Source organism: Camelus dromedarius, chromosome 24 (assembly GCF_036321535.1).
Source record: "Camelus dromedarius isolate mCamDro1 chromosome 24, mCamDro1.pat, whole genome shotgun sequence".
NCBI lineage: Eukaryota > Metazoa > Chordata > Mammalia > Artiodactyla > Camelidae > Camelus > Camelus dromedarius.
In genome coordinates, this window is record NC_087459.1 from 26,525,261 (window position 1) to 26,537,304 (window position 12,044).

The following is a 12,044-nucleotide window of genomic DNA, read 5'->3' on the forward strand; positions in this document are numbered from 1 at the left end:
TACCTTATTTTTTTGTGGGGGGAGGTAATTAGGCTTTTTATTTAAATTTTTTTTTTGGTGGAGGTGCTGGGGATGGAACCCAGGACCTCATGCATGCTAGGCACACACTCGACCACTGAGCTACACCCTCCCCTTCCATGCATTACTTTCTAATAAAAGGTGTTTTTTGGGTTTTTTTTTTTTAGAGAAACAAGGTTAAAAGAGCAGGATGGTAATTGAATCAAGATTGACTGCACTGGCCCCACTCTGTGAGCGACCCTATTGTAAAGCCGCTTGTGCAACGCATCTTTGTATTTTGGTGGCTTTTCCAAAGTTGCTTCCCCAGAGAAGGCTGCCTGTACAGGAGGATCGTGGGAGTGGCCGAGCATCTCCCTAGGGCCAGGGTGCCCCTTACCTCTTGTTTGTGGGCCTTGTCTTGCTGGTGGACGCCGTTTGCAGAGCCGGAATTGCTGACGGCCTGTAAAGAGTCAAGGGCAAGAGGCTGAGCGAGGTTCACCAGGCAGCAGTTCCTGGTTCGCCCACTAGGTGGTGGGGGCTTCCCGAAGGGACCACCTCAGGCTCCAAACTGAGAAGAGCTCTTCAGAATGGGGGTCTCAGGACCCCAGGAAACCCAGGCTGTCAGGGCAAGGCTGCATCTCTGCCCTTAGTGTGAGCTCCTCAGGATAAAGCCATGTTCCCCTCAGGCTGGGACTCCCAGGGGGCAGGGCAGAGCCTCTCCCCTCAGACCTGGGAGAGACCTAGCTCACCTGGGACTTGTCGGGGCAGCTCCTCATGGCCTCCATGAGCCTCTCCACCTGCTGAGTCTGGTCCAGCGCGTCCCGCAGCACGTCCTCCGTGCTCATCAGTTGGTGCTGCAGCCGTAGGAGCTCCGGCGCTGAGGACGAGGACGGGTCAATGAGGGAGTAGCGCCTCTGATCCGACAGGGACTTCTCTTTGTCCTGGAAGCGGCAGGAGAGAGGAAGAGCATGTGTGCATACATGCACGTGTGTGCATGTACATGTGTGTGTACACGTGTGTGCAGTGTACGTGTGCATGTGCATATGCGTGTTACAGGAGGGCAGCCTCTAATCTAGGCAGGAAACTCTTCTGTCCCACCTCGTCTCTGGTCAGGTCCGAGCATTACCAGCACATCCCTCAGGCCTGCCTCCCTCACATGAGGGTCCTCAATGAAGCATCTTTCTTACCCCCTGCCCTGAATTTCCAGGCTCTGTCAGATGCTTCACATTCTCCAAGTCCCAAAACCCAGGACCCCTTCCCTCTTTCCTTCCTGTGTCCCCCTGGCTCCCTCAACACTGTCTTATGTTGGTCCCTCCAGACCCACAGCCTCATCCCCTGAACCTCTCCTTAGAACACCCACTGTCCCAACAGGACGTTCGTTACTTTCCCTTCCAAGGCCGCCACAGCTGTCCCCACTCACTGTGGTACCCGGAGATGCACCTGCCTCAGGGGCGGACCAGCCTCCTCGCTCCCACACGGACCCTGCCTGCACTGTCTGCCTTGGACCGACGCTTCCAGGTCCTTCTGCTCCGCTCCTCTACCCAAACCTCCCTCTCCACACAGAACTTCCTCACTGCAGGTTTCTAACCACTAAGCCCATCCCCAGTTCTCCATGGCACTGGGGACAGTGCAGGGGGACACGGGAGCAGCTGACTTGGGGGAAGGGCCAGCTGGTCATCTGTAAATGCGGCCAACTTGTGCCCCATGGAGACCAGGCAGCACAGCTCTGCCCCTCCACGCGGCTCTAGGGAAGCCTGGCAATCAGAATTCCCAAATCCCCGCCAGCCCCAGGGCCTTGGCTTCTGAGTTATGCCCAGATTCACAGCACCATGAGGACCAGAGGGCTCTGAAACCACCCCTTTGCTGGCCAAACCTGCCAGGACTGGAAGGCCCCAGGTCAGCTAGGCCCTGTGGTCTCCATGCCAACGATATGGGTGCAGCCAGAGAGACACCCCCTCTCAACCCTGCAGGCCTAGGGCCGGCTCTCCCAGCTGTGGGCAGGTCTCGTGCCTCCCTCCTGCCTGCGAGGCCCCGCATCTCCTCCCATCTCTTCCAGTATGGCTGAGCCCATGTGGCCAGGCAGGAGGGCAGTGAGGGGCTTTAGAGCAGCTTCCCCTGAGAGCAGGCCTGTCCTCACAGACCCTATCCTGTCCATACCCTGGAGTTGACCAGGCCCAGGAACTGGCCACAGGCTTGTCCTGAATGCTGACCACAGAGGGACATGGTAAGATGGTCCTGTCCTGTTCCACCAGCATCCTACCCTACCCCTACCTCTGGGGACTCCACTCGGTCAGGCCCTTGTTCCCCTTTCCTTCCTGAGACTGATGCATGAATCTCCACTGCAGAACCCTGAACAAGGAGCTGGTTTCTGGTTGATTACTTCCCTGTATGGGGAGCTCACTATCTGACGGGAGCCCATCCCACTTCTAGCCTGCCCAGATTCTTAGGAAGTCTTCTTTTGCACTGCGTCACCCAGATGGCCACAGAGCCAGCTATGATGTCTGCAAAAGAGGCCACCCGTGGCCCCTCCACCGGCCATGTCGCTGACCCTGCCTGTGGTTCTAGGATATTTTGAACTCTCACTGTGATTTGGCTGTCCCTGGGGGGCTCCAGGAGGTCACCAGTCTCCATGGTCTGACAGCAGACAGCCCCAGCCCTTCCCCAGAGCTCCCTAGTCCCCAGGCCACCCCCTTCCCCACGTACCAGCCCAGTCAGCTTTTCACGCAGGCCCCGGATGTCATCCTTGAGTTTCTGCTCCTTGATCCGCCACTCGGCTTTGTGGACCTCACGGCTCAGGTCCCTCTCCGGCCCTGGGGAGTGGCGATTGGCCTCCAGCAGCAACACCCGCAGTTCATTCAGGCTCCTGGAGGCGGGGTGGGGGGTGCACAGAACAGCTGCAGTCAGCCCTCCCTGCCCCCCACCCCACTCCTACACTCCACAATTAGCCAGGTGCTTAGAGACTGGCCACCCCGGGGGGGACACTGGCTACTAAGACAGCATTTGTGTCAGGAGGGGCCAGCGAGGAAACATGAGGACTGAAAACATCCAACCACAGGGGCCAGGATTTGGGGATAAGACAGTCAAGAGGGCTTAACCTTTCTTAGAATGTTTCTGAAGTTTTTAAAAAACAGAATATAATATTAATTAAAAATAATACAGAAGTAAAAAAATTGTGCTGTACACTGGAATTTGACACAACGTTGTACAACGACTATAACTCAATAAAAAAAGTTAAAAAAATTTTTTAAAAATACAGAAGTAGAAATGTACATATGAAACATATAATGTTATAAGTGTTACCTTAATAAAATACATTTTTAAAAATAATAACAAAATCAAATTAAATTTTAAAAAATTAAACTTTTTAAATTTTAGTATATGTGCTTCCGAAGCGAGCACTAAGGAAAAAAAAGCATTTATCCACGAGAGTCCATGTGGCAAGACATTTTAAATGTCTGATGTCAAATAAGATTTATTTTCCACGTCAACTCTTTATCAATTGGCAGTAACTGCCTGGAGTACTGTGGTGAGAATGGTTCTGAGGCCACAACTGGCCTTTGCAGAAAAATCCACTGTATACTCACGAGAAGGGACAGGGAAGATAGTTTTATTACCATTATGAAAATAGTTTTGCAGAAACAGACTCACAGTTGATTTTTCCTAGGGCCACATGGCATATTAGTAATTGTTTGAAAATGATATTAAAATATATATCTGTATAAGGGCAGGTTTTCATAATATACTTCAACTGAAACAACAAATTGAAAATTGAATGCAGAAGATTTGAGAATCTTCAGCTGTCTTCTCTTAAGCCCAACATTCAAGAAAACTTGCAAAACTGTAAAACAATATCACCCTTCTCACTAAATATTTTTTGCTTGGAAAACTTACTTTTAATCAAAAGTACATTTACTAATATTTTAAAATGGATTAATAAATATTTTTAAATTTCTCAGTTTTAATTTATAACATATAATTAATAAACAATAAATAAAAGCTCTTTGGGAGTTCTCAGTAATTTTTAAGAGTTTAAAGGGGTCCCCAAGACCAAGGTGTTTGGTAACCACTAATCTTTCCTATAAGCTCTGCTTGCAGAGCTGTGTTAAGACGGATTCTGAAGCTTCATTGGCGCTTAGCAGTGGACAGTATGGTGATCACTCGTGATGCCAACCATCCGTCCACCGGGTCTGTCCCCACCCCACCTCTGGAGAAGACTGGCTAATATTAACTGGGCGGAGTGAGGGTCAGGGCCAGGCAGGTCTGACCACACGGCCCTCAGCTGACTCACCGCTCCTTCCTGAGCAGCTCCTGGCTGATGAGGACCAGCTGGCCCGAGGCGTCGTGGGTCTTCCGGGACACGGCCTCTAGCTCCACCTCCAAGCGCCGCTTCTCCTTCTGGAGGGTGTCCACCTTCTTCTCGCCTGACCTGCACTTGCTCTCCAGAGCTGAGGGTCAGCCAGCGGGGCAAGGAGGGAGAGGGTTGGGATCGCCGTGGGAATCTGTCCTGCCCGGGGGGCCAAGGCCCAGGCAGGAAGCAGGCTTCCCCAGGGGTCACGGGGACACATGCCACTAAGTGGGCCTCTCTCGTCCTGTAGGGCCAGGCAGTAACGGGCCGATATAAGCTACTACGAAAAGTAGACCAAAGTCCCCACAGAGTGGCCAGGCCCTCTGGTGTTGGGGAAGCATCCACCCTTCTTGAGACGGGGCCTGGGCATTTTTATACTGTTGCCTGGACAAGGAAAAGCTAAATCTTAACCTTGGCCCATGAGGCATCTGAGGTCAATGTCCTTTGTCGGGACCAATTATGCCACATGAATGTGATGGGAACTGGACAGGAGTGGGGGGGGGCACGTCCCAGGATGGGGGCTGCCTCATGGACACCACCACTGGCATCCTGGCAGACGAGAAGCAGGGCCACTTTGTCCCCAAGTCACAAATTCCAGACCCCCTGCCTCTCTCCAGCTCCCCTCTGGCCTCACTTCCCCCGTATCAAAAGGCAGAGAGACTGAAACCCCAGAGTCTTCAAGCCCAGAAAGAGAACTCACGATGGAATTTCTGAACACAGAGAACACAGACGTGGGTCTGGGGAGAGAAGCTGCCTGGGGCCCCCAGTTATATTATTGACGAGGATGGGCTACTGCTCCCCCCTCTCTGCTGCCCGCGTGGAAGCCCAGCGCACGCGAGTGGGGCCAGGCTGTCTTCTCCACAAGGCAGAGATGGGAGGGCACCCTGGCCCGGCACCACCCACTCCACGCCGGACCGGCGCGTGGCCCAGTGAAAGCCCCCGCATCTGCCCCGCGGGAGGGAGACTTACCACTTACTTGGGTCCTGAGCATCTCGGCCTGGGAGGTCAAGGCTGTCACCTCTTTGTCCCTCTTGTTCAGCTTGTCCTGCAGGCCTAGGGGAGAAGGGGGAGACGATGGGCCGTCAGTACTCCAGGGCCAACACTGCAGTCCAGTAGGTGATGCAGTCCAGTACGTGGAGTCACACTTGGCCTTGAGAGTCCACATTCTTCCCTGTGCCAGTCGTGCCTCTGGGTGACCCACCCTGAAGAAGAGGTACCAGTAGTGTGTGGTCTTGGGCAACTTAATTCTCAGAGTCTCAGTTTACTCAAGCGAAAATTGGAGATAGTAATAATGGTGCCCATGTCACTTGGTCCCATGCATTCAATACTGGATAACCTCAGAACAGTCATAAAAAAGAAAATGTGTGGAAAGTGCCAGAAATATACGAACTTTCCACAAGTTAACTTATAAATTCAACGTAATACCAATAAGAATACCAACCAGATTTTATTTCTCGTGGAACCAGATAAGCTGATTCTAAAATCACCTGGAAAAACAAGCAAGAATAGCCAAAAGAGTTTGGCAAAAAAACTTCTTCAAAGAATTAAATGTGGAATTACCATATGACTTAACAGTTCTGCTCCTAGGTATATACCCCAGAGAACTGAAAACCAGTACTCAACAGGTCCCTGAACATGCGTGTTTATAGCAGCACTATTCACAACAGCCAAAAGGTGGAAACAAACCAAACATCCATTGACAGGTGAATGGAGAAACAAAATGCGGTAGGTGCATGTGATGGAATATTACTCAGCCACAAACAGGAATGAAGCCCTGGTACAAGCTATGACATGGATGAACCTTGGATACATTATGCTAAGTGAGATAAGCCAGATATAAAAGGCCACATATTGTATGATTTATCTGCATGAAATATCCAGAATAGGCAAATCCCTAGAGACAGAAAGCAGATTAGTAGTTGTCAGCAGCTGCAGTGAGGGGGAAAATGGAGAGTGACTGATAATGTGTACATGGTTTCCTTTTAGAGTGATGAAAATGTTTTGGAACTAGGTAGAGGCAATGTTTGCACAATTTTGTGAATGTACCAATGCTGCTGAATTGCTTTCTTTGAAGTGGTTCATTTTACGTTAATTTTGCCTTGATTTGGAGAAAAAAAAAAAAAGAATGGCTAAAAAAATTTTGAAAAAGCACAGCAAGAAAAGACTAGCCCTGTCAGTAATTAAAACATAAACAAAGCTTCAAAACATTATAGAACTGACAAATGAACAGACACACAGGTCACTGGAAAGGAATCGAAAGTCTAGAAAGAGTCAGTTACCTGACGGAATTTAAAGATGGTAAGTTTGGTAATTCAGAGGGATGAGGTTTTCAAAAATGGTCCTGGGCTAAGTGGGTAATCTTTTGGGGAAAAAATAAAAGTGGATCCTTACCTCATGCCTTATAGAAGGGAGAATTCTAAATGGATCAAATATTTAAACAGAAAATGGAACTTAAAAAGTACTAGAAGAAACCATGGGATGCATTTTTAAAATAATAAACCCAGAATTCCAAAAAGAAAAGACTGATTTTTTAAAAAAATCTGCGTGGCAAACACCACCCAAAAAAGAGTCAAGACACAAACCACAAATCTGGGGGAAAATGTTTGCAATGTCATATATAAATAGTTTCTAATCATCAACAAAAAGATCAATGACCCAACAGAGACAAAATGGGCAAAGGATGTGAGTAGAAATGGAAATGGAACTTCATTTACAGTAAGAGAAGGGCAAGCTGAAGTTACACCAGGTAGCATCTTTTACTGTTCAGACTGGCAAAGATCACAAGGTTTGATGAAATATTTTGTTGCTGAGGTTCGTGGGGAAACACACTTGCAACCACAGCCAGTGGGAGTTAAAACTGGTTGAATCCAATGGAGGACAAGGTAATTTCCCACAGCAGTGTCTGCAACAGACAAAAACTGGAACAACCTATGATCCACCAGCTCAATGCATGGTGGGAGCGCCACACGACGGAATGTTCTGCACCATGTAAAAGAATGGAGCGATAGGGTGCAGCCTTCAAGATACATTACTAAGTGGCAGAAGAGCAAGGGGCCCCAACAGTGTGGGAGGTGCGGCACCACCTGTGTTACCTACGTGATTGTCTGTGCACAAACCGTCTCTGGAAAGGAGACATATGTTGGCCAGCATTGTGCTTGGGGGCCGAGGGGGGGGGGATCCAGGGAATAGAGGATGCTTCATATGCCCTTTGAACCATTTGAAGTTCATACCTATTTTAAGAATAACAAAACCAAACATACACTCAGGTACTCAGTAAACGGAGCCCTAGCCCTCCTCATCTGGAGGGTGAGTGGCTGGTGCACGCAGTAGGTGGCTCTCACCAAACGGCAGAAGATGCGGAACAGAGTGGGGCCCAGCTTGGAGGCAGAATCAATCGGCCTTTCCCCGAAGCCCCACGTCCCTCCCGGCCCCGTGGCCACTCACCCTCCACGGTCTCCTTCATCCTGATCTTCTCCCCTGAAATGTCGTTGGACTCAATCATCTGAAAGGAGAGCCCTGTAAGAGCGACGCCCATCTCCCCATCTCAGCCCCCAGCCCCAGCCAGCCCAGCCAACCCACCTCTCCCCAATTCGAGGAGACATTCAGGGACTTGATGCAGCAGGGAGCACAGCTGTCCTCAGTCTGGCTTCCCTGACAAGAGGACCCCCACTCTGTCCCCAGTGCCCCTAAAGACTGCACGTGCCATTTCCACGTGACCACCTCCTACCCTTTCCTTTTTGCAAATGTCTATTAAGCAGATGTTCTCCTTCCCCGGGAAGCCTACAGAGATTGGTCCTGGGAACCTGTTTCCATCATTACCCAGAGGCGAGACTCCTGGCCTAGGTTTCTCATCCATTAAACAAGAATTGATTGCCAAGGGGCAGCATGTGCAGAGCACGCCCAGGGCCCACTCCAGGAGGGACTTCATGAAATGCTACTTCCTTTCCCTCCAACGCTTCTTTTTAAAGATAAACCCAGAAGTCAAAGAAAAAAAGATCAACCAAGGGGAAAAAAAAATCTGCATGGCAAACAACAGGCTCCTCACTGCTTCTTGGCAGGAGCTTCCAGCCTCCTGCCCAAGCTGGCTGTCCTCTGAGCCTGCAGTTTGCCAGACTCCAGCACTGCGTATCAGGGCAGCACACAGTTGAGCGGTCAGTCACCTCCTTCCACCTGCCTCTCATACCTCTGCTCATACATCCCAAGCTCACTTTATTCTCAGTCTGTTGTGATTAACTAAGCCTCCAAGGTCTTTATTTATACCCATTGCAGGGAAAATGAGGCACACACCAATATTTTTTTAAATTTCCATACTTATTACATGAGACCAAAAATCTAGGTACCCCTGGACTTAAACCTTTAAATCTGGGAGGCATGTGGGTCCAGACTAAGGCCCCAGGTGTGTGGAAATCAAGAGATGGGCATTCCTGAGATCATGATCCCTTCCCTGGCCCGAGTCTGTGACCGAAGGGCAGTGGACTGTCCTGTGGAACCACAGTAGCCTCAAACCGCCCCTGCTAAGGAAGTCCAGGTCCTAGGGTACCAGGCCTGAACCCCTGCCCTGAGCAGCCCATCAGGCCACATGCACACAGCTAACCTGGGGCTCTTCTTTTGCCCTCTGCCCAGGATCCTAGGAGACACCTGCTAACAGCGGTCCCTCCCTGGGAGCAAGGGGTGGAAGGCCTGGGCAGTGGGACCTCATGGCATGACACAGACAGAGCTCCTTTCACAAAAAAGGCACACCCTGTACGTGGAACTCCCGAACACTTCTGCTCCAATTCTAAATTCTGACTTCAGTGTTCAAGGGGAACTGGAAGCTCAGGACCCCCGGGGCTGATAAAAAGGCAGTGATCCTGCTGCTGGCTGTCCCTGCATGTAAGACTGGACTTTCATCATCTGGGCAGCCTCTGTTGGCCTTTAGGCTGTGGGGCTGGACGTGAGCTCTGCCGCTGATGGGCAAGAAACCCTGGGAAAGCTACTCTGCCCCGGAGTCTTGGTTTGCTCATCTGTGAAATGAAGCCAATATGGACCTTAAGGGAGTCAAAGTGAGATGGGGCAACGTAGGGCCTGCACCAGGTGGGGGGGCCCACAGCCACTCACAAGGCCCCTCCTGGCCCTGCTGAAGCAGGCAAGCCCAGGCTACCGGGGGTCTCGGCCTCCCCAGCGTGCTGAGCTGGGACTTCTAGATTTGAAGCAAAAATGATAATGGTGTGGTAATGCCCCTCTAGCCTTCCAGAACCCACTCCGGGGACCCCCGCACTTGGGAAAGCGGCTGCTGAACTGTTGCTCGGTCTCATCAGGACTGGCAGATGAGGGCTGCCCCCAGGTCCCCAGGTCAGCACTCATGTTGGAGACGGGACCCCCACCCCAGGGATGGGCAGGGTTTGCCCTCCACACCTCTGCCGGCCCCACAGAGCTTCTGGGACTGGTGATTTAGGGAAGCCCAGGAGCCCACATAGGACATGTCTGGGGTGAATCAGGGACTTGGGGACTGAAAAGAAGTGTGCCTCTCTGTGCCTAGGTACACATCTTTCTAGGCCTGGAATGTGGGGACCCAGCCAGGTCAGCTCAGATTGCCTTGGGGCCCCACGGTCACCCGGGCCTGCTGCCCTTCTGATGGAGGGACCGGGGCTCCCCCTCTGAGCCAGGTGCCCTCCCATCTTGCATGGATGTCTCCTGGGGGCAAGGAGGATGTTTCCTTAGGCTGGAAATAGAAGGTCAGTAGTTGCCTGGACCCTCCCCAGCCGGGCCCTTGAGCTTGGGCTGCTGCGGCCTGCGGGCCCCAGAGCTGCGCAGAGGGCCGCCTACGTTGGTGTGCTGGGACGAACACAGGGACTCAACAGCCTGGAGTCTGTTTTCGGCAACCAGAAGCTTCTCCCGCAGCCTCTCGGCCTCCTGCTTGCTCTGGGCCTCCGATCGCTGTAGCAGCTCATAGTCCAGCATCTTCTTCTCGGCCAGGGAGATCTGCTCCTTGAGGAACTCGATGGCCTGGGCCTGACCCCGGTACTCCGCGTCCAGCTTCTCTAGCTCATGCACCCGCAGCTCGGCGTCGCGGCACTGGTCCTGGGCCTCCTGCAGCTCCAGCCGATGCTGGCTGGCCTGCACCTCCAGCTGGGCCCGCCAGTGCTGCTGCAGCCCCGCCAGCTCCTCCTGGGCCTCCTGCAGCTTCTGCCGCAGGCCCTCCTTCTCCTTCACGTGCATGGCCGTCTCGATGTCGTGCTTGGCCCGCAGGTTGCCCAGCTCCAGCTGGTGTTCCATCTTGATGCCCTCCATCACGGCCTTCAGCTCCCCGATCTCCTTCTGCTGGGCGCCTGGGCCCGAGTTCAGGGTGGCCTTGAGGTCCTCCAGGGACTTCTGGTGGTCCGAGGCCAGTGAGTCCAGCTTGGACTTCCAGTTGTCCATGAGCCCCATGTTCTCGCTGGTGGCCTGCTGGACCTTGGCCTTGAGGTCCACCACTTCCTGTGCGTACTTCTCGTTGGCCGCGCGGAGCTTCTCCACCTCTGCCTGGTAGGCCCTCAGGGCCTTCTCGTACTTGTCCCGCAGCACGCTGCTCTCCCGCTGGTGCTCCTTGCTGGCCGACAGCAGCCGCTCCCGCAGCCGCAGGGTCTCGGCGGCCTCAGGGTGGTCGGCGGGCGGCGGGCCAGAGTGTAGCAGGCACTGCTGCAGCTCCTCGATCTCCCCACGCCGCAGGTTCAGCTCCTCCTCCAGCTGCAGCACCCGTGACTTCTCGGCCACCGTGGTCAGCTACCGGGGAGAGAGGGAGACCGAGTCAGCAGGCCAGCTGAAGGGCGCTGGGGACAGGACGGGACTGGGGTAGGGGTCTCACGCTTGAGGGCCCCAGCCCCAGTGGGGGAAGGTCGTGGGAAGGAAAGAGCACCCCACCCGACCTGCATGCCACCCTGCCTACCCCAGCTCCCAGTGAGACTCCTCTGGCTCGTGCCCCAGTGATTCCGGGACTCAGCTGTCCCAGCTGCCCTAGGCGGCTTGGGACGAATCGGTGGTTAAAAGAAACCATCTATTTGAGTGATGGCTTTCTTCAAGTTCACGTTATTTTTAAAGGGCAGACATGACAGAGGGGATTTTGTATTATCTTGCTCTAGAAAAGTCCCAGCCAACATGGGTTGATTTACAGAAAGGCTGGTTGGGGGGAGGGGCCAAAGGAAGGTCCAGCTTAATGCCTGATGCAGAAAAAAATGAATGCTCCCATACCTGTCTTCTGGCAGAAAACTCCAAGATCAGAGGCTCCATCCGCCAGAAACCTACTTTGATTGTTTCAGTGGTAACAGATTTGGAAGCAGTATTTTTGAGTTTTAAATCTTTTATAAACTTAAGAAATTTGTTTCCAAAGGTGACCTTTAGTTCAAAAAACCTGTTTTTGTTTTGTAATCAGGTTGAACCCTGGAGGAAGATGCCTTGGTGTGGAGGGTTCCAGCCTGCCAACTGCGACTGGGTCGGTTTTTGCAAGCAGCCTCCAATGCACACGTGTGTGTAATGCATGAGCACACACAGTCACCTGGCAATGGTCAGTGTGTGAACAGGGACCCGTGTATGTTTTCAGATGCCCCCATGCATGCACACACACTCATGTGCTGAGGCCAACCCACAGAAACCAAATGCCCCTCGCCCCACACCCACACGCTGTGTAGGGTGCTATTCCCCAGTCACTGCTCGCTGGCTGTTTAACTCCATCTCCAAGGGAACAGCA

At 52.4% G+C, this 12,044-nt stretch overlaps 1 protein-coding gene across 2 annotated transcripts in view; it reads right to left on the reverse strand.

Moving 5' to 3' along the window:
* Window positions 1-12,044, reverse strand: part of CLIP2 (CAP-Gly domain containing linker protein 2) — a 65,438-nt gene that overhangs the window by 4,790 nt on the left and 48,604 nt on the right. For both annotated transcript variants that reach the window (XM_031432751.2, XM_010980775.3), the window contains 7 exons: window positions 10,148-11,083; window positions 7,787-7,844; window positions 5,312-5,395; window positions 4,286-4,442; window positions 2,701-2,860; window positions 747-938; window positions 395-457 (listed from right to left, as the gene is read on the reverse strand). In XM_031432751.2, the coding sequence (XP_031288611.1) occupies window positions 395-457; window positions 747-938; window positions 2,701-2,860; window positions 4,286-4,442; window positions 5,312-5,395; window positions 7,787-7,844; window positions 10,148-11,083 (1,650 nt within the window). The remainder of the gene's footprint in view (window positions 1-394; window positions 458-746; window positions 939-2,700; window positions 2,861-4,285; window positions 4,443-5,311; window positions 5,396-7,786; window positions 7,845-10,147; window positions 11,084-12,044) is intronic.